Source organism: Apus apus, chromosome 6 (assembly GCF_020740795.1).
Source record: "Apus apus isolate bApuApu2 chromosome 6, bApuApu2.pri.cur, whole genome shotgun sequence".
Taxonomy (NCBI): Eukaryota; Metazoa; Chordata; class Aves; order Apodiformes; family Apodidae; genus Apus; species Apus apus.
Genome location: NC_067287.1, coordinates 10,392,455 through 10,404,885, shown reverse-complemented (window position 1 = coordinate 10,404,885; position 12,431 = coordinate 10,392,455). Strand labels below are relative to the sequence as shown.

The 12,431-nt window shown below is 43.9% G+C and overlaps 1 protein-coding gene across 5 annotated transcripts in view; it reads right to left on the bottom strand.

Moving 5' to 3' along the window:
- Nucleotides 1-4,135: 4,135 nt before the first annotated feature.
- Nucleotides 4,136-12,431, bottom strand: part of HEG1 (heart development protein with EGF like domains 1) — a 55,458-nt gene continuing 47,162 nt past the window's right edge. For 4 of the 5 annotated variants that reach the window (XM_051623107.1, XM_051623110.1, XM_051623108.1 and 1 more), the window contains exons 21-22: nt 11,043-11,217; nt 4,136-9,441 (exon numbers count right to left, since the gene is read on the bottom strand). In XM_051623107.1, coding sequence (XP_051479067.1) covers nt 9,292-9,441; nt 11,043-11,217 — 325 coding nt within the window. In that variant the 3' untranslated portion in view covers nt 4,136-9,291. The remainder of the gene's footprint in view (nt 9,442-11,042; nt 11,218-12,431) is intronic. The other variant, XM_051623111.1, reaches the window with a different exon arrangement.

Genomic DNA, 12,431 nt, shown 5'->3' with positions numbered 1-12,431 from the left:
ACCCTCCCATTTTTAGGTACCCCACCTGCCCGAGCCCTCAAGCTGAACAGTGTGTTTCTTCCACTTTGAGCTCCACTAAAATGGACTGCTTGAGACCATTAGAATTAAGATGGCCCATGATGGTTTCCAGTTCCTCCTTTTCAGGCAAAGGTGCCTCCTCTCATTTCAAAGGCCTGAGTGACCCTGTATCCTGTCACAGCTGCCAGTAAAGTCTTTCTATTAAATACACACAGGTTACCCAGTCATTATCAGACATGGACAAAGAAAGATAAGCAACCCCTCAGTGTATCCCCCACATAGTCAGCCCTACTGGCTGTAGAGCTAATCTCCTCTGGGAAACTCCACTGCCAGCAACGCTAGCAGGTTATTAACGTGTTCCTGAATGCGAAGTAACTGCTCTGTGTATTAAATGCCTGTTTCCTTCACCTGTCTTCTTCCGAGCTGCTATTTTAAGAACAAGATTAGCCTCACACACTAATCTCATATATTCAAAGGGTGGCTTTCCGTGTACGTAGGAGTGTGGGAAAGAGCAGAAGTATCAATCGAGTCATTCCTGCGCTTATGGTTGTCCTCAACTTTAAACTTGCACCGAACCAGGAAACAGTGGTGACTTACAGACAGCAGAAACGGTTGGGCGTGTCTCTGCTGGCACAGGGAATGAGCGGCTTCATCCCTCTGCACCCTGCCACGTGGATCTGCTCAGGGCAGAGGGAGTGTTTTGTCTCTTGCTTTCTTTGCCCCTCCATCCCCAAAGCCCTCCCTGGGCAGCCTGCTCCCCACACCTACCCCCAGCCCCCACAGTGACCCCCAGACACTACCACCTGCCCTGCCCCATGGAAGCCTGGGACTGCCCCACAGCTCCTGAGGCAGCTCCATGGTGGACAAACTGTGTGGTCGCCCAGGGTGGGGAAATCCCAAGCTGTGAGGGGACACCAGCACTGGGGTCTCAGTGTGCCACTCCCCTCCCAAGAGAGGGTTCAGTGCCAGGCCCAGGCCCAGTCCATCCCTCAGGAGCCAGTACTGTGGGGAGTTACTGAGCAGTCACCCAGCCCAGCCCTTGGGTTCCTCCAGAGCCCTCCTTAAAAGTCCCCTTTGCCAGAGACCTGCGAGTAAAAGGGAAGACAATGCCTGGGAAAAGTTTGTCACCAGAGCGCTGCACATCCCTGCTTGGGCAGCGCCTGCCCTCTGCTTCACGCCGCTACCACCCTGACGGCTTCATCTCACACAGGGCAGGGACAGCTGAAAATGAAGCTGAAGTATTACTGTACTGAAGACTACTGAAGTTTCACTTCACAGAAGACTACTGTGAGACTCCCAAGACACCCAACACCCCCAGACACCAGCCGTTTGAGGAGCCACAGCATGTGCTTCAGCTAGAAATGGGTGTGCAGAGGCAGACAAACCTGGCTGTGGAGGGGTTTTGGCAGAGCTGTATGCCACCAGACCTTTGGCAATGTCCATCTCCCATAAAGAGACTCTTCAGTCACCATAATATGTCCTGATTTTCCAAAGCTGCCCCAGGATGCAACTAGGCTAATCCCAGGTCTTAAAATCTCCCTGTTGGCTGTGAAGCGACTGTGTAAGACCAGATGAACCTCCCAGAGCACTACTCAAAATGAGGGTCAGGTCTCCAGAAGGTGTAAAGAGTGCAGCTCTGCTACACATTCTACTGGTTGAGTGTGTAGTCCTGCACATTAAAACCATCCGCTACAGTGAATGCACACCAGGACCTGGCACATTACCTATGTTTTCAGAGTTACTTCCATCTTACCTGGTTCTTCCTTGTTTACCACAATCACAGTTGGTGAAGCATGAGTAATTTGCAATGAAAAACGCACCAGTACTTACAGGAAATAATAGGCTGAACAGACATCCACCTTCATGTACCAGATCTTTTTTGTCTCTGCCTGCCCTTCCCGTTCCATTTTGTGACACACCATGGTCACAACAGGCTCTCTTTGGGGAGAAGGAGGGTGACAGGCTTTATGTGCCCAAATGCTTGCCCATTTGTGGGGGAATTAGTAATAGATATTTGATGGTTTAGGAGAACAGATACAGAGAATTGCAAAACCAGGCAAACCGATCTCAGTGAAAGATCAGCAGCTCCAATGCAATTATTAATGAAGTTATTCAGCACACATTTAGACAACAGATAGTTGACTGTTAGTCCAGCCAGACTTGCACAGCCACAGCTGTTGTGATGTCCTATAAGGAGCTACTGGGAAAACTTTCTTTGCAGAAATAACTAAATAACTGTCTAGAAGCTGTAAAACCACACTATTGTGCGTCAAAGCTCAGATAAAGCAATCAAGAACACTGACAAATTATTACTATGCAATAAAAATTGTTCTATATCTAACAATGAACAAGTACTTGTTCTCTTGCCTTGATCTTTGTGGCAGGAAAAAGAAGTGCCAAAGGTAAAAGGCCTTGTTCATCTACTAGTAGGTGCATAGTCCTGTGCAGCCTCATTACTTAACTGTAAGCTATGTGTTATCAAGGGGTAATCACACTGCCAGAAGACATATGCTAAAGTAGGAGCAAGTGTCCTTAATAGCTCTTCACATGCATCAGCTGGATAATTCTGTGTATTTTTTTATCCTATTCCTTACTGTATTTTGCCATCTCATGTAAATTTGGTTCATCTACTGTATATTACATAGACAAGTAGAAATATATATTGTAGTTAGCTAAAAGTTAAAAAACACCAAAACAACCTCCAGAAGGTCTAAATCGGTGCTATATGTACAGATTTGCCTGTAATCAGGGGAAGCAGATGCACTTTAACTTCTTCTCAGGTGGTTCCCAAGATGGCTGAAGTGGGCAGGACTGTTAAAACATATCATAGAATGGTGTGAATTGGAAGGAACCTTAAAGATCATCCAAGTTCCAACCCCTCTGAATGGGCAAGGACACTTCCCACCAGATCGTGGTGCTCAGAGCCCCATCCAACCTGGTCTTGAACACTTCCAGGAGTGGGGCTACCACAATTTCCCTGGGCAACCTCTGAAGGTTTCTTACCTAGTGCCATGGCAATGTTGGGATCAGTTCTTTTGCACTGCCAATTTCCTTAAAAGACACCAGCATCACACTGAAAATACAACTTGAAATAGTAACAAAACTGAGGCACTGTTAACAGGCTTTCTCTTTCAAATGAACAGAGGCTCAGGATTTAACTGGGCTACTGTCCCCTGCATTTCCCCCATCTTACTAGACAAGGAGCAGGCATGTAACACAATTCTTCACTACAGCACCGTAGAAAATAGACTGAAGTTTTGGGATAAACGATTTCTCTGTGAGTGGTGGTCAATTTACCTAGGACAGTGTAGGGTCTCATGGCACTGCTATCAAGGCTGAGGGATTATCTTACCGTGAGGTGAGCTACCCTCTGCAGAGTGTTGTCTCTTTTCATGGCTACTGGAGGAGCCAGATGATGGGTTCAAACTGGCCTCCTAACTTTCGGTAGAGCAGATGAATCCCACCTTGGTCCTATCTGATTGCTATCGTAGTTGGCTGTTGTACTCCTCTGGACCATACAGGACAAGATGGTCACCTACCTGCCTTTGCTCCAAATGCTCTTCCACAGCACGCCTCTCCCCAATAGCCTCAGCTGGCCATTCTGTTCATCTGGATTGCAGATATCCTCCTTCTTCCACTGAGTCACACTCAGCTGTGTATTCTTCACAGTCCCTGTTGGCACTTACTGAGGTAGGACTGATCTCTGTGGTTAGGTCCAGTCCTTTTCCCTTTGCAACAGGCCTGCTGCACCAACCTCTCCTGAGGTTTTCCTCCCGTCCAACATGCACTCACACATGCAAATACACTATTTCACCAATTTTGTTGTGACTCCAGCAGGACAAAAAAATCAAACTGAGGAAAAAATGAAAATTAAATGGAGTTGCTTAATCCTACCATAAATTTCAGCTGAGCAGAAGTTCATTTAGCACAACTAACAGAACATAAATGTTTCCTCTTTGCCTTTCATTTTAATTATTCAGTGACCAAGCACCACCAGAAGAACAAAAGAACTAGACTATTTCTTATTTTCTGATTACACTTCTAATTAAAAACATCTAAAATTTGCACAGGCAACTCTTTACAAGAAAAGTTGAAGACAATTAAAAAACCTCAGACATAGTAATATTCATAGTTTTATTGTATCCTTTTATAATACTGACTAGAACGCCAGATTTAATAATATTGGATGCAGGTATAAAAATAATCCAATCCTTAAAAATTATATTTTGCTACTACAGTACTGTGTGATTAGTGGAGGCTGAAAATATGATACAACTTTAAATAATACTGGTTTGAAAAATGTCCTCAGAACCCCAGCAACTTGGAAGCAAACAATAGAGATAGAGGGAAGGAAACACAGCAATGTTAAGAACATAAAGCAGTTTACATTCAGGTTCATAAAAGAAGCACAAACAATTGCTGAAAACTTATCTTTTGACATAGACCTCACAAAAGGTGAGCTTTACTACTGCAATTATGGAAGCTGCTCAAATAAACCATAACGATTTTACACACCAAGCTTGACTTTCTGTTAGGAGAAAATCATGTAGGATTTAACAGAGCTTAAAACAAATACTGAGTTTAACAGAATTTCCTTTCAAAAAGACCAAAAAAACTAGTAAGTATTAATTCTATTGGGGTTTTTGGGTTTGTTTTCTTTCCTTTCTTATAGTAAACACATCCTAGCAGATTTTACTGGAGACCTTTTATGTCAGGTGAATTCCATGGCACTGTTAAAGAGAAGTGATCAGTGTGTACTGTATTCCACAGGACTTTTCCACACAGGATTTTGCAGATCTGGAGGCTGCCTGCTGCAGTCATTGACCCAAAGAAAACTCCCATCCCTTCTAGCATTTTACCAGACAAAGGGACTTAGCATTTACATACTACTTTTGAGGAACAACAGGCACCCTTTCTAGGTTTTCCCTCAACCAGGATATTACGCTCATGCAGTACAAAGAAGATGCAGAAGAGGTGCCATTCCACATATGACCGTACAGTACAGAAGCCACACTCACTTTAAACATTACCTTCTGTAAAACATATTAATATTAATTTATTTTCTTTTTGGGGTTCTTTTTTTTTGGTTGGTTGGGGTTTTTTTGTGTTATTTCTTACCCCTTCATGGATTTCTGCCCTACTTTTCAATTTCAACTGTTCAAGGGAATAAAGAATTAAATACACTTTGCAAAGCTTCCAAGATCTTACAAGCACACAGTGCATACACCTTCTGAAACTGGGAGATCTTGCCTCATTTCTGAAGGGACAAGTGAGAGTGAACTGAAGAGGAGTTCTTATCTGTGACTGCAGGAAGCACCTCTACATCCATAGGTCTTATACAACAGAGAACAGGTTGGCTGAGCAGTAAAACAACTATGCAAAATTCACATTCTTTCTCTTAGTAAAGTGTTTCAGATCTTGAACCTGTTCTGTTCAATCTCACGTAACACAGGTCCTGCTACAGTAGTTAGGTATACTTTTAAAAATTAAATACAACATGGAAAGCCAGCAACAGTATCACAGAAATAGGTAGAACACAGAGCCACAGGAAAGCAGGCACTACACAAGTGGGACCCTGGTGGTGGAGTAATTCAGGCCAAAAAACCTCACTTCATTACAGTCCATGGGAAAGTTACCCCAGTTACTATAATGGATGCTGGATTAGGTCCTTTGGGTGTAAAGAGGAAAAAACATTAGTCAGCATAGGAAGAGCATTTAAGTAAAATGCATCCGTTCTGGTTAATTTAAGGAAGAAAGCTAAAGATTAAACATCACAATGAGGGAATGAGAAGTCCAGCTGGATTTGGAACGGATAGGGCCATTGACCAGCATTAGAATCAAGTCCTGGGGAAGTGCTTGGCACGTCTGAAGCAATGTCCAAACCCACTGTGCTGTTCACTCGGGTCCCAGCAAGCAACCAGCTGAAATGATTTCATGATGACCAACACTCCTCTCTAGCTGCAATTTATTGCTATTTTTAAAGCCTTTTACTAGCCCTCAGTGTGAAGGCACATACCTTGTAGAATATTGGTGACGACAGATGACTCAGAACATGATGGTGACAGAGGAACTTACGGGAAATGCTGTAACAGCAGTGAGATTCATTGCTGCCATGTTACCTAATGTTTTCTATGTGGAGGGCAAAGGCCATCAAAATGCCCCTGCCCTGATTTTTCCTCATATGACTGAAACCTCATTCAGTGCTGTGAGGTTTCAACAGTATGAAAAATGCCCCTGACTTTTCCACTGCAGCTGGGAGGGCTGGCCAGGATGAGCAGCAGTACACGGCAGGGACACCGGAAGGCCACGCGTACGAGCCTCCCTTCTGAATGATCCCTGAAATCTGTGCTTTGCTGTTTTGTTCACTGGGGCTGCCTCTCCTAGGCTGGCTGCCGGGGGTGTTTCTGGGGGTAAGGGGCTTTTGTCAGCATGATTGGCAGAGTACCACAGCAGCAATGCGTGCTTCCCGTATCTTTTCCTGTCAAACAACAGACTTAGCATTTTTCCAAAGTTGATGAAAAATACACCCAAACAACTGCCCATGGGCCCTTGCTGACAGCTCCCCTAGATTTCACAGCTGCCAGGAGCAAGAGCAGATTTCTTTGCTGCATTGGTGTAATTTTTCTTCCTTTCCTCATATCTGGCTGAACCACTTGCATCCTCCTTACAAGAAACATGCCACTTCTGTCTTATCCTCTTGGAGAGCAGAGAGCAATTTCCCATGGCAAAAACATCCAGTGTGCTCAAAAATTGCAATTTGGGGTAGCTAAAAGTAATCTAAATAGTTTGAGAAATAAGCTGTGGTAATTTAGACATCCTATGGGGAGTTAGGTATTCAACAGGGAGGCATTCACATTTGAAAGTGGGCTTGAGGGCATGTGAAGACCCTTCTCACAACCAACAGGAGTGACAAATCCCACTCCATTGTCAGCAGGTGCTTAGTTTATGGCAGAGATGGAAGCAGACAGATAGGATCCCAATGACAGCTTTAACAGAGGCAAGCTGCATAGAAACAGGTCACATCCCTGCCACACCAGGCCAGCCTGTTGCTGCTGGGATGTGGTAGTAAATAATTGCTGTAAAATAACTGTCATAAACTGGCAAAGCACACTGTGGCTCCATGACTTCTTTCTTACCAAAGCTAAGAGGAACTGCAACAGATATTCTTGTAAGAAATTTCTGAATGCTTACCTGGTCTGGCAGAGAGAAAACTTCAGAGCAATTAAGTTCTTTCATTTGCAAAAAGTCATGTTTTACAGTCCTCACTCAGAAAATCCTTCTGGGTTTACTGAGACCCTTTCACTCCAGATACAGCATTAAGAAGAATTTGAAGATCATTAAGAAATGAACTTAGTGTGATCTCAATTAGGAATAGCCCCATCTCATTTCCACTCAAATCCCTTGCAATTTGCTGTGAGATACAGACCAGGAGTTAGTGAACACAACAGCCCTCAAAGTGCTGGGAAAAGATCTGGGAACTCACATCATCTCTAGGACACCGATACCTGCTCCCTGATGGAGCATCACCCCAGGTTTGCCTACAGTGAGCAACCCCACAACACATCAGCCTCTAAACTGCTGTTCCTACTGGGGTTAGGCATTCTGGGGGACACATCCCATGGTCCTTAGTCCTCCAGTGAACTGAGCTACCTCATGAACTTACTTGTAAGCACTGTGTCCTTTCAAGCTCAGCAGAGGAGAAGGGAATATCAGAGGGTATGTGCCCTTCACTGAAACTGGCTTCTTGTGTATACACAACAGAGATGGTGGGTTAATGGCTAAGGAATTCTGTAATTTGATATCCTCATATAAGCAGCCACCTTGAATTAAAAGCACAGTCACATTCAGAGGAGAGGTCTGTATCTGGACCCTGTATCTGGACAGGGTTTGGATGACTGCAGTAAAGATAAGTGGTAAATATCCTTCATTAATAAGATCTCTTTCAACACCCAGCTCAGGTCAGAATACAGTCCTTGAGCTTTCAATCTCATATTTGGAGATACATGGAATAATTTGCATTCTTCAGCTTTTTATGAGGTGATTGATATGAATTAACACACCTAGGTGAAGAAACCTGCCTGGTCTGAATCACTCGAAACTAGGATGGTAGAAAGCAAAACACTTCAAGATAAAGTGATCTTTGCTTCACTAGGATTGAAAGCATCATGGTTTTCTCTCCCTTAAATGCAACTGACTGCAGTTGCCTTACGTTTTGATGTAATTAAAGCGTCCACAGCTCCTACAAAAATCCAGGTGGGCTGTGGAGGCTTAAAAATTATGTCTTTCTTGCAGTGTCCGGAGCTCAGGTTCCACTGCCCAGCCAGGGCTATAGCATTATTGTTCCTTCCCAGATTCCTTATAATGAACACACTGAATTCCCAGCTCATCTTTTTCTTTCCTGTGAGGAATGATTTAACATTACTGTTTCCACAGGTATTTAAATCCCTGCAGGGAAACAGAGCCCCATAAGACCCTCTAGGGAAGCACTATGAGGTGGCATCACATCTGAACAACAGTGGCAGACAAAACAACATACTCAGACTCTCCCCTACATACAGCAGGTTTTCAAAGTGGCACATAGGATCAACTGTGTCTTTTTTTTTCTGTTAAAATTGCAGTAGTATGTCTAACTTTCCTGTACTCCTTGGAGACAATCAACCCATGAATTCAGCCAACACTGCCAGGCACCAGGCTTCAGCAAGGACTCAACCATCTGGAGAACTTCTACCAATAGAAAGATGAAGGCCAGAGAACAAGCCAGCTTCCCTGTCATGTACAAAGCAGAAAGCAATGCAGCAACATAAAAGGGAGTGGACAAATTTGCCCTACCAAAAGCAGTTGCACAGTGAATCTATGTGAAGGCTGGCGAAGATGACAAGCACAGTCAACAGTGAACAAGATCTGTAAACAAAACACTCCCTAGTGGTATTCAATGCAGAGTGCTGGGCACAGTTTATCTTCCTGTACTGATCCATGCTTGCCATGTAGCGTAAAGAATGAAGAAGCAGCACAGAACAAATCCAGAGCACACATGTTAACTTCCATCTGGGTCTTCTAATGCTGCGCACCTTGAGCTGTTCCCTCCTCCTTCTCTCTGCTGCTCAGCAGATATAACTGCTCCTCAGGGCAGCGATGCTTGGCATGGAGTTCAATGTCCTTTCTGTTAGATGGGAAGAGTAAGAATGATGTGGGCAGAACTGCCCAGGAGAGATTGTACCTGGGGATTAAGGGCCACAAAACTGTGTCAATCTTCCACTCCCTCTCCACTCCTCACTAAAAATAGTCTCTTCTTCTGGTTTCATCACTAATGAAGGATGGATTGTATTGTCCGGGGTAGATGCATGAATGTCGAGATCCAGGCAAACCAGTGTAGGGAGGATAAAGTCCATTTCTTTCCAGTTCAGGATTTCTCAGTCCCGTTGGCTGTAATAGCAATAAATAAATAAATAAATAAATAAATAGATCTTATTTTCACACTCAAATCCTTCTTCAGGCATAGCCTTACCACCTTTCCCAGCAGTTATTTCAGTAGCTAGAAGGAACAATGGGATCACTAATGATCTCTGTAACCTGGAATTATTTTTGTAGTGGGAGTTATCCATTGCCTGAAGGAATTATTCTGATGCAATCTAGTTTTGACATCTTGCCAATTAGCAGACTTGAAGTTTACCTGACTCCACCAAGTGCAGTTGAAATGCAGTTAATTTTTAATCCGAGAGAACTGCGCTGATGAGCTCAGACATTGAAACAACCCTCATGAAAAGGATATGGTCCCAGAGAGATCCTTAAAGGAAATGCTTCTAGAAAAATCCAAGTTAGCTTCCTTCTTTGAGTATTACCTGGAAGCACTTCTCTCCCCATTAATGATAGGTACCTACTCTCCCAACACAGGCACATGAATTATATGTCAAATACAAAGTGACCTGACCTTCCTTTTTCTTCCCTTCTCTTAATTAAGTAAATCTCCTGGGGACACTTTGTTGAGGAACTTTGATGTCTAAGACTAAGACTCCTTTCACCCAGAAAATAACATCAAGCCACCTGGTTCATCTGTTACAGAGCAGATCCATGCAAAGCCCCATCACCTACTGCTAGCTAAAAAGCTTCCCTTTCTAGTTGCCAGCATAATAGAAGTCAAAAAAAGGCTTAAGAAAAGCATTTTCATTTTCAAATCTCTCAGTCTTACTGGAAGCAGGAAGGAGGATTATGTCCCTTCATGCTGTGCAACCCAGTAAACTTGCTTACTGGAAAACTTAAAATACAAGCCAGAAAAACAGTATCGATCACTGCTCTCTTGCTATGGAAAGCAGGAGCCCAGAATGTGTGATTTGGGTGAAATCCTGCAACATTCACTCCCATGAGTAACCCCCACACACCTTAAGTACACCCAGTATGTTGCTGTAGATTAGTGACAGATGATACACCAGTATCACAGCCCTGGATACAGACATTAGCTGATGGTACCAACCATGACGGCAGGTGTTGTGCCTTTCTGTGCCCTTCACAGCCTACCACTCCTCCATCACTTCTTCCCTCAGAGCCAAAGGGATGCTCCTTATGCACCCTTCCTGCTGCATGAAGGAGTCTGTACCCTGGAGAGGGGAGGAGTGGAAGAAAAGAGGGGCCCTCAGTGACCAGCACCTTCCCATCTTGGGGTGAAGTCTCTCAGGCAGAGGTCTCAAATTCCAGCATCACCAGTGAGGGTGGAAGGGAGAAAACTACCTACAGGGATCGCTAGAAGTCTGTCCAAAAGCTTTAACTTTCCTTCTCTGCTCTAGGATTGGGCTTTTTGTTCTTAACCATTTTCCTAGCACTCTTCCTAATGACTTCTGTCTGTGATATTCACCACAGGTAATAGCATAGGACTCCCAGTGCCTTGCAGTCTATGGAAGCAATTTGCTTTGCCTTTTTATTTTTGCAGGAAAGGGATCTGTATTTCCAAAAAAAAAAAAAAAAAAAGAAAACTGAATGTGTCTTTCCTGAATCAGGCACAAATGACTAATAGTCAGGCTATGGATAGATACCGAATAATACACATCTGTCATCTGCAACAGGTTCTTGGTGCTTCCATTCTCCTGCATCTCGATGGTCTCTCTGCCCCACTCCTGTGCTCGGGGGTTCTTTGGATATTCAGCATACGGTGACATCTGGAAATCTCCACTCTTGAAAATGAGTTTACTTATGTCATTTTTATTCTTCCTGTTTATAAAAGAATGAAGGATTGTGAAAACATACAGCTTATCCTGCTATCTTGTATGCACTTCTGACGTGATCTCAGGAGACTTATTTCATGGTATGAACCTTGACTGGGAACAAAGATCACCTCCAAAAGGCTACGGTCAAATCTTCTACTCTGAGACAAAATCAGTTATTAGGTCATGCTACTCAGGGCATTATCTGGTGAGATTTTAAATCTCCAAGAAAGGAGATAGCATAATCTCTCTGAGCAACCTGTTCTACTTCCCTGCTGTCCTCTCAGTGAAGGAGTTTTTCCCCTACATTCAGTTTGAGCCTCTCCTGTTTCAACACAGGCCCATTGTTTCCTAAAAATGTGCATCTTCACCTGAGTTAATGAAAAAATAATTAAAATCTAGGAAAAAAGCAAGCTGTATGGGAGTCCCCCATATTGTTCAAGTCCTCAAGAGCTTAACTACAGCACCTCTAGGCACTATGTTAATTCCTAAGAAGGAAGACCTGCAAGGGACCAGTCTGAATGACACCCAATGCCTCCACATGACTACCACATCATAGGAGTGGACTTTGGTGACACTTCAAGTTCAAAGCAGAGTACCCTCCAGGAAGTCACATAACCTGTCAAAGGGCAGGACTCGTGGGAAGATCAGTCCACCCCTGCAAAGACTGGCGCTCTGGAGCCTGGAGGTGTACTGGCCATCACACCTCCAGGCTGGGTCTTACTTGCATCCCTCTGGTTCAAAACACAGAGGAACAAGTGGACACCACTGTGTCAACCAAACCACTGCCACATCTATGCTACTGATAAATCCACCTACTGACTTTAACCAGAGAGCTTCACAATCCTAGATTTGGGGGCTGGAAAGGGAGAGAGAGGGTATTGCTGCAAAGCAGCCCTTTTCATGATATGTAGATGCAAAGCTTCCTTGGCAGCACATCTTGCTTCTAGTCCAAAGCTACCTGCTGGTATGGCAACTATGTGTGTACATGCGTGTGTGCACCTTAGAAGGAGAGAAACACTGAATGAGAGTATGTGCAGGACTTATCCATAAAGGAAAATAGTCTTAAATACACTCAAACATCACTTGAGGAATGGCCAGTAACCCCTCCTGTTGCCTAAACTTCTCCTTCTTACTTAGCATGCTGTTTGGAGACTGCTCACTGGCTGCCTTCAGCTTTGAGTGCAAAGGACTCCTCTGCCTCTCCAACCTTAGAGGATA